The sequence below is a fragment of the Sciurus vulgaris genome, assembly GCF_902686455.1.
Source record: "Sciurus vulgaris genome assembly, chromosome: 7".
NCBI lineage: Eukaryota > Metazoa > Chordata > Mammalia > Rodentia > Sciuridae > Sciurus > Sciurus vulgaris.
Genome location: NC_136467.1, coordinates 73,944,059 through 73,958,074, shown reverse-complemented (window position 1 = coordinate 73,958,074; position 14,016 = coordinate 73,944,059). Strand labels below are relative to the sequence as shown.

General features: G+C 35.6%; 1 protein-coding gene across 1 annotated transcript in view; it reads right to left on the bottom strand.

Moving 5' to 3' along the window:
* Positions 1 to 14,016, bottom strand: part of MDN1 (midasin AAA ATPase 1) — a 166,378-nt gene that overhangs the window by 96,013 nt on the left and 56,349 nt on the right. The window contains exons 18-32 of the mRNA XM_079146702.1: positions 13,621 to 13,765; positions 12,993 to 13,089; positions 11,885 to 11,998; positions 10,109 to 10,256; positions 9,714 to 9,824; positions 7,837 to 7,988; positions 7,117 to 7,295; positions 6,328 to 6,536; positions 6,004 to 6,150; positions 4,841 to 4,982; positions 3,301 to 3,435; positions 3,082 to 3,220; positions 2,276 to 2,414; positions 1,844 to 1,974; positions 462 to 606 (exon numbers count right to left, since the gene is read on the bottom strand). Coding sequence (XP_079002828.1) covers positions 462 to 606; positions 1,844 to 1,974; positions 2,276 to 2,414; positions 3,082 to 3,220; positions 3,301 to 3,435; positions 4,841 to 4,982; positions 6,004 to 6,150; positions 6,328 to 6,536; positions 7,117 to 7,295; positions 7,837 to 7,988; positions 9,714 to 9,824; positions 10,109 to 10,256; positions 11,885 to 11,998; positions 12,993 to 13,089; positions 13,621 to 13,765 — 2,133 coding nt within the window. The remainder of the gene's footprint in view (positions 1 to 461; positions 607 to 1,843; positions 1,975 to 2,275; positions 2,415 to 3,081; positions 3,221 to 3,300; positions 3,436 to 4,840; positions 4,983 to 6,003; positions 6,151 to 6,327; positions 6,537 to 7,116; positions 7,296 to 7,836; positions 7,989 to 9,713; positions 9,825 to 10,108; positions 10,257 to 11,884; positions 11,999 to 12,992; positions 13,090 to 13,620; positions 13,766 to 14,016) is intronic.

Genomic DNA, 14,016 nt, shown 5'->3' with positions numbered 1-14,016 from the left:
TCACTAGCTTTAACAGATTGGATCTGGCACATAATAATGACTTCTCCACAAAATTGCTTTGCAAACCTGAAACCCACAGAGTTGTTGGTTTCTAAACACAATCTAAACAAAGATTATGGACTTTAAAAGCAGAGCTTGAATTTAAAGTGTAGTTAGAACTTTTCTTATCCATAAAACTGAATTATAAGTTTCGTACAGAGTTCTTAAGAGCGCTGTTGTGGTAACATAAGTAAAGGGCTAGGCAAAGACTGAAACAATGACATTTTAGGCACAAATACAAAGTGAGATGGCAAATAAGGATATGCTTATCTTTCAAAATTTTTTCAGTATAATAATAATTCCAAAGTATCTTTTTTAGATTTTTCACCTATTATCCAGCTGTTACCCAACATCAAATTTATGGGTATTGTATATTGTATTTATGGGTATCATTAAGCTGGGGTCATTAAGCACAGCCTTACCTCTTTTTTTCCAAAATCTCCCCCAGGGTTCATGGTTGCTAAGACTCGGAATTTTTTCCCAGCTGTCAATAGCTCTACCTCATTATCCTTATCTTCTGGGCTGCCCTTTTCAGCTAACACCAGAGACTTTTCCACTTCAAGGACACTAAATAAAAATTGAGAAAAATGAGAAAGGTTTATATATTCTACTTTGTGGTCTTTGATGTTCTTTAGAAAAAGTTATCTATTCTACTGAGCTTCCACTTTAGTTAATGATTTCCTATCACAAATTTTAAAATGACTCACCCATTCCAATTTCTGTAGGTGGAAAATATTTCTCACCAAGAGAAAAAGAGCTCCCTTCACATGTGCCCTATTGAGGCTTTTGTTTTAACAATAAGTATCTTGCATGCAAATGACCATAGTAACATTATTCATAATAACCAAAAAGTAGAACAACATCAAATGGCAAAAGGATTTTTTTTAAAGTAGTATATGGAAAACTATTAGGAATAAAGAGGAAGAAACTAATATGCTGCAATATGGATCAACTTCGAAACATTAATACAAAATGAGACAAGAGACCATTTATATGAAAGATTCAGAAAATACCAATCTATAGAGAAAGAAAATAGATTAGTGGTTACCTGAAGCAGGGGGTGGAATCAGAGGAGTTAAGTGTAAATCACATAAGGGACCCTACTGAATAATGAAAATATAAAACTAGACTGTGATGGTTGCACAACTTAGTACATTTATTAAATCACTGAAAAAACATTTGGATACATTTTATGATACACAATTACACCTCAAAAAAGAGATGAAAATAGGCATGAGTACATCATGACAATTAACGGACTAAGGTACTCAGGTGTCTTTATACACCTAGGATTCTGATACTAGTTCTTTTAAAATTTTAAGAGAATAAGACACATAATACGTCTCTAAAGAAAATTTTAGCTCAGGATCATTTGCTTTGTCGTTTATTATTTTTTTGGTACCGGAATTGGTCCCAGGGGTGCTTAACCACTGAGCCACATCCCCAGCCCATTTTATGTTTTGTTTTGAGACAGGGTCTCACTAAGTTGTTGAGGGCCTCACTAAGTTGCTGAGGCTGACTTTGAACTTGCAATCCTCTTGCCTCAGCCTTTTGAGTCACTGGCATTACAGGTGTGCTCTACCACCCCTGGCTAGGCTCATTTGTTTTAGATCTACCATGAACAATATGATTTTTGTGGCTAATGACAGTTATTTAAAAAAAAAAAAAAATCTCTTAAGAAGTAGTAACTCATCAACATTTTCAAACATTTATTATGCGCCAATGAGGAGCATTACTGTGCATAAAATTGAGTATCTTAAAAAACAAGCCAACAAAACATCAAACACTGGGCAAACCTTCTCACCTGTTGAGTCTTTCCAGGACAGAGTCGTCAGCCAACGAAATCTCGTCTAAGAGAAAAAAGCTGTCCTCTTTCATGGCCAGAACCAGAGGTCCATCATGCCACTCAAAAAGTCCTGATGTATCCATTTCTTCCTACAATTTGGCAAAAGTGGAGGGAATTAAACAGCAAGAAGATTCACAAGACAATACACATGTAGCTAGCTACTGTCTGCTAGGGTGAAATGGTTACTCTGCAAGAATGTCTGAGAATGGTACGAGACCTGTAATCCAGGACTACTCTGGGGGCCCCTTGTAGACCAGTGAAGAGCTAAAGATAAGATACAGACATGTAATCAATCCAGAAACTCCACCATGAAAAAAGTCACTAGCAGACTTGTACACAGTCAACTGAGGTTCTCTGAATGAACACATCAATATTTTCTACTGGACAAACCTTGTCACTTGTTTTTTTTCTCACTGGCCGAAGCCCCCCCAAGAAGTCAGATGTCTCCATGTGTAAATGGCAGTTGATTGAGTATAATTTCTGATTTGCCAAGGCTGCAAACAACTGGCAAATTGTTGTCTTCCCACACCTATTAGAAAAATGCACCAGATTAACAAGGAATATAAATGTACTAAATACATACCACAAACACCCCACATGGTGAGAACCTCACCTGCAACAGGGGACAGTGCTAAAAATAAAAGACCTCTGTACCCCAGGCTCACTGTGCCCCTCTACAAAACACTAGCACCCTCCAATATTCCTTATCCAGAAGGTCATGCACTGCAAGAATTCCATCCTTTCCAAGTTGTACCAGCATCCACAAGGGAGGAAAAAGAAATCTAATACTTATGGACTTTCAAAATACAAGCTTGTCTGCTCTTTCTGCTCTAGATAACTATACGTTTAAAACAATTAAATAGACAAAAACAGCTCCAAATGACAATGATAAAAGAAATCGTTCTTTTCCACAACAAATCTAGTATGAAGGTAAAGAAGGAAAGTAAACAATAAAATCTTTCTCAAAAAGAAAGAAAGAAAGAAAGAAAGAAAGAAAGAAAGAAAGAAAGAAAGAAAGAAAGAAAGAAAGAAAGAAAAAGAAAGAAAGAAAGAAAGAAAGAAAGAAAAAGAAAAGAAATTAAGGAAAGAAAAAAAAAATCACAAAATGTTTTCATGATGAGTATTCAGAGATAACTCAAGTAATCCCATGGGAACTGAACTGAACCCTCTCAAGAAGTTATATCACAGAACTTTACCCTGTGTCTCCAACCAGCAGCACTGGTTCTCCAAATTCCAACGCCCTTCCCACCAACACTGCCAGTCTCCGCATGCCCTCAGTCCACACGATATGGCTAAACTTAGACTCCATTGTAGACATCTGGGTAGATAATTTACCTATCCAAGATACAATAAGTGTTTAAGTTCTAATGATTACAAGTTAATTCATATTCCTTTGGGACTTTAAGCATACTCACCCAGTAATTTTTGGACATTTTCTTTGGAGAAAAGTGATGGAGGATGCAATTTTTTCTTCAAATGCTTTTCAAGAACTTCTTGAATCACATTAACCTCCTCCTGCTTCCTGACCCTGCCTGCCAGAAGCATAAAACCTGAGGATTGTGGGGAGGGGAAAAAAGGGAAATTATCAAGTGTATGGTGGCAATACCAAAGGATGAGGACTGGGGATGTAGCTCAGTGGTAAAGTGCTTGCTTAGCATGCACAAGGCCCTGGGTTTGATCTCCAGCACTGCAAAAAGAAAGTTAAAACCAAAGAATTGAGAAAAGGGAACAACAAACAGCTACTCTATCTTGCTGATGAATTGGAAACTTAAAGAACTGCCTTGGAAAACTTGAAGAGCTGTTGCACTAACCATACATCTGTGTTATTCCCCAACAATGTGACTATGGGTACCCCCAAACACAACTGAACACATGTATGCACAAAGGACAAATACAGGAATGTTCAGAGCAGCTTTATGCATAATAGCTATTCATGAACAAGATCATGGATAAATAAATTATGTCATCTCAAAATAATGGATTACCATGTGTTTTTTTTTTTTTTTGATGAAGTCCTGATACATATAACAAACAGCATGACTGAAACTTACATTAGAATGAGTTAAAGTCAAACCCTACAGAGTATATACTGCATGTTCCCACTGGGTGAGATTCATGCATAAACAAAATGAATCAGTTGTGACCTAAGTCAGAGCAGTGGTTACTTTCAGTTCCAAGAGACAAGAGAGTACATTCTGAGATACAGAAAATCCTTATTCTCAACAGAGGTGCAAAGTTACATTGGTACATACATGTGTAAAAATGCTTTACCATATGTAATATTTCAATAAAACATTTTAAAAGATGTATTCCTCTTCATTTACTCTTTATCAGTACTGAAGATAAAAGGGGTAGGGGATGTGGTCCAGTGGTATAGGCACTCAAGGCCCTGGGTTCAATCTTCAGTGAGAATTCAAGTGAGAAAAAGAGAGGGAGGGCGGGTGGCCACATGGTTGTGTAAATAAAACTCTCGGGTCTAATTTTATTTATTCTTCTTATTTAACCCATTAATGACTCACTAGCACTTTTCAAATCAGAAGATTCAAATCAGAAAATGCTTTCCCTTGTATTGACAGAGAGTACCATATAAATTCGTCCATGAATCAAACCAAAACAACTAAGACTCTGGTCACCACACTGAAGATAAATGGCACACAAAGCAACCACTAACCACTTGTCTAAAACCCCCAAAGGGGTTATGCCCATGTCCTGACTCCCACGTGTAGCCATTTGAAGCAGAGTAAGAAAACCTTAGTAACTAATGCATGTCAACACAGAGGCTTGCAGGAATCGGACTACTTACAAAAGCAATTAGGACTTGATGGAGATAGGTTCTGTTTTAGGAATATCTAGGAAAATGTATATATGAATCACAATTTGGGCAAGATTTATTTTAACAAGAAGTATGACACTTGACATACTTTATACTTTGAAAACACCTGATTGAAAGCATACCATCATTGGCTAAATGCTGCAGCCAGTCATATTCCTTCTCGGTCTGCTCTGCCAATCTGTATCTTTCAGCCCATCGAAAAAGATCACGAAGGGTGATGAAGCCCTGCTTTCCAGCAAATACTGAAGAACTTCTGCGGTAGGACTATTAAAATACCAAACCAAGTGAAAAAAGAGCATTGGTTGTGCTAAATGGTAAGCATTTAGTACAATTTACATAAAATTCCTAAAAAACTTCAGCTACCATTAAAATGATTTCATTGCACTGAATAACACTGAATTTTTCAGAAATGTAAGCAAATTATAAGTGTCTAAAGAAAAATGTTCAAGCTCACGTACAAACAAGTAAAGAATATGAACACACAAGGGAATTCCACATCTCATATGCCATACAGAAAAGATAAAAAGGCAAAAATTAAGACCATAATGCTAAGAATGTTATAATTATTACGAGCTTTCTGGAAAGTAATTTGATGATGAACATTTGCTGATAAGAACACTTATAACTCTGTAAAATAAATGGTTTTTAAAAAATCATCTGGAATTGGATGCAGTGGCATATGTCTGCATTCCCAGTTGCTGAGGAGGCTGAGACAGGAGAAACCAAGTTGGAAGCCAGTCTGGGCAACAGAGCAAAATGACATTGCAAAAGGAAAAAAACATTTTTTTCTGTAACTTTGCAGTAGACAAGAGGGTCCCATATGGAAAGAATCTCTTTAATTGTCTATTCAAATGACCGTTTAAAAAATAAAAATTGGGCTGGGGATATAGCTCAGTTGGTAGAGTCCTTGCTTCATATGCAATCCTCAGCACCACACACACACACACACACACACAATTAATTAACAGAAATTGTATTTGCGTATGACAACCTCTGTGCCAAGCAAAATGCTCCGAACTAAAAAATGGGGGCTGGGTTGCCGCTCAGTGGTAGAGTGCAAGTTTATTAGCATGTGCAAGACTCTGGATTTGAATCTCAGCACCAAAGATTTAAAAAATAAGCAACAAAAATGAGCAGAAATAATATGAAATCTGATCCTTTGTGTGTAAAAATAAATAAAATGGCTGGACTTGTTTCTACCCACAGAAGTTGTCAAATTTTGATCACTAAATCTAACTGACACATTTCATCTAAAACTAAGTTTGATGATGAGGAAATGAAATACCTGAAGGTCCAACATGACTTTAACCAATTTGTTGCAATAGGAGGGTGGCAAACTACACCGCTTGTGTAAAATTGTTTCTAACTCAGAACTAGGCAATTCATCAAAGTGCAATTCCACAAACCGATTCCTGAAGGCTCTAGAAAGTACCTGGGAAACACACAGAAAAAAATACAGGCCTTTTTAACCAATTCCTAATAAGAGACCTTGCTGCTCACCACAAAAAGAAAAGCCCTTCAATAGAGGTAAATATGTCTCATTCCTATCAAGAAAAATGTACTATTTGGTATGGTAACAAAAGAAAGGTAGGGGACAAATGCTGTATACCTTTCTGCCTCCATAAAGCCCTGGGGGATTCTGTGTAGCAAAAAGCATGAACCGAGGATGTGCTTTAACAACTTCTTGTGTTTCTGTTATGAGCAATTCACGGTTATCATCCAACAGTCTGTTCAGTGCCTCTAACACATCAGTAGGGGCCAAATTTAATTCATCTAAGATAATCCAGTAGCCCTTTCTCATGGCATCAATAAGAACACCTAGGAGGAAATAAACATCAGGAATTAGTGTATAAATTAATATTTAAAAACATGTACAAATCAACAAACCCTACACTACCATTAAATTTCTGAGCAAATTACTCTCTGCAGTCAATTTTGCCCCAAAACATTATGTGATATTATAGGTCAAAAGCATAATTTTCAATTAAAACAGTCCCTTTTTATCCAAAAGGAAGAGTCAGAACTAATACCTCTTTTCCAACTTGTTCAATTTCCCTCATATAATCTAATGTCATTTAAATCAACAAATTCTCATATCTATTTCCAAATTCCCTATGACTCATTCTATTCTTTGAATCTCTAAGACATGAAGCAGCAGTTCAACTGCACTCTTCAAAATCTGGCCCGAGTTCTGTACACAGCTGACAATATTAGTGGGATCTAAAGGAAGCCAGACACTAAACATCACCCCTTAAGTATGCTATAAGCACAAGGGCAAAGAGGAACACTTCTGGCAGAGGTTCAAGTGCCTCAATCAGAAAGGATAAAGAATACTGCTTAGGGAAATGGGTCTAAGAGACTGAGAACCTGCACCCAAGGACTAGAAGGTGAACCGTACCTTCTTTAAAGACAAGCTTGCCAGAGGAGTCAGATGTGTAACAACCAATATACTCCTGAATATCCGTGTGTTCGTGGTTGTTGATACGCACACAGTGGTTGCCAGTAGCTGCAGCAAGCCACCTGATCAGGCTTGTTTTGCCAACTGAGGTCTCTCCCTGAATCAGCACTGGATATGTTCTGTACAAGATCAGCCAAAACAATTAATTTTTTACAAAGAAAAAAACAAAACAAAAAACCCAAACAAACAAAAAAAGGCAAAACCATTATTACTTTGAAAAATCTTAAAGTATGACTATATCATTTAACAATATGAAAAAATAACTTTTATATATTTATGCACTGAGAAGTTTCTATATTTAAAAATCGTTCCTCAGAAAATACTGAGGAAAGCAATTCCAACCTCTCTGGCACTACTTGTGAGAAAAAACAGAATTGGCCCCTACTTGTCTAATAGTGAGTGATAAGTATTCATCAGCAAATACCAAAAAACACAAATTTAAGCATGGCCAAAATAATCTGTATCCATATGGTTCCCACTGAAGTTACAATTAAAAACAATGCTTTGTATCAGGAGAAAAGTCACAGTACTGACTTTAGAGAGTAATACCTGTAATGAATGACAACAAAGCTCTTTCAAAGTTAAGGAAGGTAGACTAGGATAACATCAAAGTGTGTGCCTGTACAGACTTCACAGCAGCTGGAAAAAAGGCCCACATACCCTGCAGAGACCACTCGGACTATATCTCTCAGGTTCAATTTAACAGAAGATGTCAGAACGTAGGTATCATCTATTGTAGGTTCCTTATCTCCCACTGAAATCCAGTATCCTTCGACCTGGATAAGCCGACCTCCTTTTGGTTCTGGAATAGGCTGAAAGAGAAAAGTTGGAGAGATAACCCACTATCTCAGTACAACTATGATAATGTTTAAGAGAGAGGAGTAAAGTAGGAAATGAAATTGTTAGCAAGAATGCTGCCTTGCTCTGAATGTTTTCAACATTAAAATCCTTTGACAAAATATAAAGTTACTTTGAGGAATAGGAACAAAATGTTATCATATACCTGTTTTAAAATTGGGATGGAGAAAGGTGGGTTGGGGAAAATTTTTGAATCAAAATAATTTCCTACATGTTTTTGTGATTCAGTTCTTTTCTATTACCTACCAAAATGCCCACTCTGTTTAACTAGTTTTATCACAAACCTATACCTCATATACAACAGGTATATAGTGCTGCAGTGAGGGAGGAGGCTTTGCATTATTGTATTCTGGTTTTTCCTAGAAGACAAAAAAAAAAAAAAAAAGCCCTCTGGACAATCATTTGTGGTAATATTATGGACAATAGCATTATCTTTCCAAGGTAAGGTGGATGTTACTAGGTTGGATTGTATGAATTGTTTTTGTATATAAAAAATTATCAAAGAATAGTAAAATCTACAGCTATGGAAAAATTCTTGGACCTGAACTTACAGGTTTAGGCCTTGGTTTTATAAAGCAAAGGACAGCTGAGTCGAGCATTGAAGGAAAAAGTACCTTTAAGCTTCTATCACAACCATGAGGAATATACATTAAAAATGAGCAACTGGAAGAGATTGGTATTTAATTATAATAATCGAACCAAATTTGAGTCTTTTTTTTTCTCAGTGTTTTTTACAGTTTACCAGTAGTTATTCATGTGTTATTTTTAAAAGACTGAATCCAAAATAACTGCAAGTCCCAATGGCTCTCTTTCTACTAAGTAAGGAATCAGTAAGTAAACATTCCAGTAGTAAACCAGTTTCACTCAATCTTTTAGTACCATGCTATTCTGTAATTTCCTCGGCCAAACTCAAATGATTGTGGTTTAGAATAGTGGCTTCTCTCCCCAAGAAAGCCTGATCATCAATCAGAAGGAAACTGTATAAATAGCCTGTAGTGTAACCATTCCATGAAATGTTATGTAGCCATCAGAAAGCATTTTATAATTATCTCTGGTGCAGTAATGAAAATATATCAAAGATAGAGTTAGGCCAAAAAATGAAAGTTAGGGCTAAAGGTTAACTCAGTGATAATATACTTGCCTTGCAGGCACAAGGTCCTGAGTTTGAGATCCAACAACACAAACGAAATTCAAAAAAGGGAGCTATAGAATATTCATATGCAATGGTCAAACATATCACTTTATGTTAAAAAGGTATTAGATTTACCTCAATAAATCAACAGAATTTGAATATATAATAAAACATATGCATTACAATTTAGATGGAAAGAACTATCTACAGGATTTAAATCTCCAAAGAATACAATTTATGGGAACTTGTGCTATCTAAGACATAACATTTCTATAACCTTAATTTTTTTATAGATTTAATTTTTTTAGATGTTGATGGACCTTTTATTTTATTCATTTATTCATATGCAGTGCTGAGAAATGAACCTAGTGCCTCACATATGCTAGGCAAGTGCTCTACCACTGAGCCACAACCCCAGTCCTGCAGTAGACTTCTTTTATAGTTGTTTTTTTTTTTTTTCAAACTCAAATTAGCTGAAAATTTGGCAATTCATTTAGCCTTTTTTTAATGTTAAATTAAATAAGTTGAAAATAAAAAAAGAACATACCTGTTTTAGCAGACTTTTGACATTGCCAGAGATGATGTGTTGACAAATGAGTTTCTGAACTACTGGATGTGATGCCCTATCAAGCTGTGTTAGGAAACCCAAACAAAAACCCTGGAGAGAAAGCACATAACATGAATTGTCTCTCTGTTAAAACAGCCCAACTCATTTGAGGAACAAAATTCAACAACCTTTTGAATAGTGCTACTTCCCAGAACAACTTTGAAATGTGAAAAGACAGCACAGCAGAAAATGGGTGGGACAGCTCTAGCATGAAGTGTTCCAAGCTAATCAGACTGACTGTGAAACAGGCCAATCTAGCATATGTATTCCTATTCCCTCCCTCCATGGTGAGCCCACCCAATCTATGTCTTATGTCAAATAGATTTCAGAAAGACCTCATATATTGAGCGCTGAATGTTGCCACATGGATTGGAAGCTGCAAATCGTAAGGCCCTGCAGAGAGTCCGAAGGCTGTAGTGAGGTCTGTGGCCGGTCCCATCCACCAATTTTGTGCCAGACTCTTTCCGCAAAGCTGTGTAGAAGCTACAAAGATGACAAAGTTTTGGCAATTTTAAGTATTATTTTGTTGTTACCACCACTATTCTATAGAAGATTCAAAGGCCATGTTTATGAAACACAAATGGTAAACCTTACATACAATTTCCTATAGCATACATCGATACCTCTCAGTCTGGAGGCTATCTTTCAAAATTAAATAGTGAAAATCAATCTATTTCCTTTGGAGAAGCATAAAGTACAATGTATAGTTTCTCTGGCAAAAAGGTACCACTGATAAGTGAGGAACTTTTGTCTGTTAAGGAGAGTAAGATGTGAGAGGCCTTCTGCAAGAGCATACTGATTCTAAACTCAAGTGTTCCAGAGTTGGTTCTAACTTAAAGGGCAAATAAAGTCTTTGTATAGCCCATAGAGTTAATCAATAAATACACAGAAAACAGAACTCATGACAGGTAACAGGTATAGCTACATTTAGGTATAATGAAATGTTACAAAGTGGGAAGATATGATGACCATTAGTATATATTATCACTATAACATTTCAGATTCAGAGGATGACAAGATGAAAGAAGTTTCATAATGAAACATGAATTTCCCACACTTTGAAATTTTTTGAAATTCATGATCAACTACAAGATCAAATGTAACCAAACATATGTCACAGATGAAATCCAAGTTCCTGCTAAATGGGATTCGCCCTGCCTCTTTACAATCCAGGAAGGCATTCTTTGAACCAATGCCTCCTTGACAAACCTATTTAAAAAAGGACTTCAGATTTTCATTTTCCAACACTTGGATGTGTTTTCCTTCAATTTTCACAACCTAAAAGTATAGGATATACCTCATTTATTGGTTATCTTCACTTTTAGAATTAAAGCTCCATGAAAAGAACTAAATCTGCTCTGTCTTATTTACAAAACAGCCCTAGCAATGAGGGTGATCCTTTAGTCACTTGTTTATAAAATTAGAAACAATCACAAAATGCAATGCAAAAACACTCTTATGACCCTATTTTAACCCCTTCACCTATTATATGTCTTTCTAGAGGACACAATAAAAGTTAAGTAATGATCTGCCCAGAATGACAAGTTTCTATTCTTGAGCCAGTACTAGGATTCAGGTTGTCTAACATAAAATATTGTACTCTTTCTATATGGGCACACAAAACATAGAAAAGAGATTTTTAAGCACAAAGCCACTCTACCACTCTATATTCTATTCAGCTCAATGTCTATTAATTCTAAACCAGATTCAATTATTAGACAGGCCTTTTTATCCCATATCCCACATAGCTAGTATGTAAATTACAAGTAGAAAAGATTTTAAAAGAGATCAAAATATAAGCCATTTATATTAAATCTAAACAAGGAATTCAAAATCTTAGCTATGAAAATAGAAGTAGTTGGTAGAGCTGTTATCTAATTGTTTGAAGTCTCATAGGGTAGTGGGTCTTAGCTTTCTATGTAGTTTCCTTAGGAAAATCTAATTCTTACAAGGTTCCATCTTTAAAACAGAAATCCAAATAATAATCTTTCCATCAGTCATCTCTAGTTAGAAGCAAAGAGGAAAAGAAGGAAATAAATATATGTGTCTGCATAATACACATATTTATGTTCAGAAGGGAAGCATATAAAGACAAGCCAAACAGAACCTACTTTATGATTCCTTGTACTGTGCTCTTGTTCACACTCAATCCTTTCAGATAATCCACAATAAGAATCTGTAAATCCTCTTTACTTTCCAATTCTTCTATGTATAGTTCTGTGAACCTATAATTATTACAGAATAAACACTTTTAACAAAATTAATACAGCTATGCTGACAATAAAAACTTTTTAAACAAATCATATAAGCTCATTTTAACCACTTATAAAATGCAGAAGTCTTAACTTGATTCAAACTGAACAAAATAAGATAATATAACCATTAACAAAATATATTATCACTTCTTCACTGCAATAAATCCTCTAAATATAACCCTTATATGAAAAAAGTTACAAAGCTAAGACATATTTATCCTCATTTTCAGGTGTTTTTCTTCAATTTTCACAACCTAAAATTATAGAATACAAATAATACCAAAGTATGAATATTTATTTAACTAAGTGTAACCAAAAATATAGCCACCAAAGTCCCTCAAGATGAGAAATAAAATGAATACAGTGAAAGAAAATGGGTACTTTAATGTAGTTTCTAAATTTTCCCTGTGAAGCTTTTATTACCTTTACAGTTGAGAGAGATCTAATAGACTTTTACCACTATTTTAAAAACTTGAAGCAAAAGGTTACCAACAATAATTTTGGTTATTTTCTTTCCAAATGTTACAAACATAAATTACCAAAAACGAAGTACTTTATTCACGTCAGTGCTTAGTGATGAAAAATGAAAGAAACTTAAAAGGCTTTTTATAGATGATTAGCCTAATTCCAAGAAAATGGTATTCCCAAAATGAATTTATATTGCTGTATGCTATACACTCTACTGTTACATGAAATTTTTCTAATACCTGAGAGGCCATTTGAAGAAGGCAAAGTTTATTTTGACAGTACCCATAAGCCATTAAGTATCATACTAAAAACCACACAAAGTATTCTCTATTGTTCTGGACTTCTTATACACTTACAACCTATATAAAGTATAACACATAAGAACTAAGGAAATTAAGATTCCGCTATGACAGACCAAGAAATTTCAAGTGTTGGTTTGAAGTCTGGTTATTTTGACATTACCAATCAATATAAAAGACAATTTAAAACTCCTTACCTATTTCTTATTCCTGGTGGGAGATTTCTTTTGCCCACATCAGTCGCTGGATTCATGCAGGCAAATAAGCGGAAGTCAGGATGACGGACCAGTGGCTCTGTTGTGAGAAAAGTAGAAAAGTAGAAATCCCCAACTACTTGCAACAACAATCAAGTGATCAGCCCCTAGTCCCCAAGGAAAGACTATCTAAATCCACAGAATCCCTAGCTCAGAAATTCTTCTTGGGACCAACCAGGCTGGTGCTGGCAGTTTACACCATCCTTGCCTTTTCTGAAATTCCATCAAAATCATATTTTAGACCTATATAAATAACTTATCCTCATGCTGCCATTCCAGTTTTGTGATGTATTCCTTCACTGTTAATTTATCTTTCATCACCTATTCACCCACACGTATTCTGACAATGTGTACATGTTATAACCCAAAACCCAAATGCCTTGACAAATCATCTCCTCATTTGCATACCCAATACCATCTAAGAACATTTCAACATCCTTTGCAGAAAGTTCATTTATAAGCAACCTCCATTGGGAGGTTTACACAGTCCACTTAAACCAAAAGAATCCAATCTTAAGTTTAGGTCAAAAGATTTGGCACCAAGTCAAACCCCAAAATGATCAAATGCTACCTGTGTCTCCTCGATCAAGCAATATCAGGGAACCAGAGGATCCTTCAAGCAAACCACTCAGACATTCTAATGTTTCAGGAGCAGCCAAATTAATCTCATCCAACAAGATCCACTCTCCTTTCTTTACAGCCTGAGCTAAGGTACCCTAAGAGAAGATAATGTAAAAAGATAAGATTATTTCAAATAAAGGCATACTTATTAAAAGCAGTTATGTAAGCAAGATTAGAAACTGAGGCAAGGGTAAATCTTTCCCACTTGAAGAACCTATACTTTGACTGCCAAAAGGCTGCCAGCAAATCATCAGAGTTTAAGGCCAAGTTAACCTTGTAAATGTCCAAGACTATCAAGAGAGTATCTCTGCGTCTAACGTTAAGATGTAATAAACTAAATCCTCTC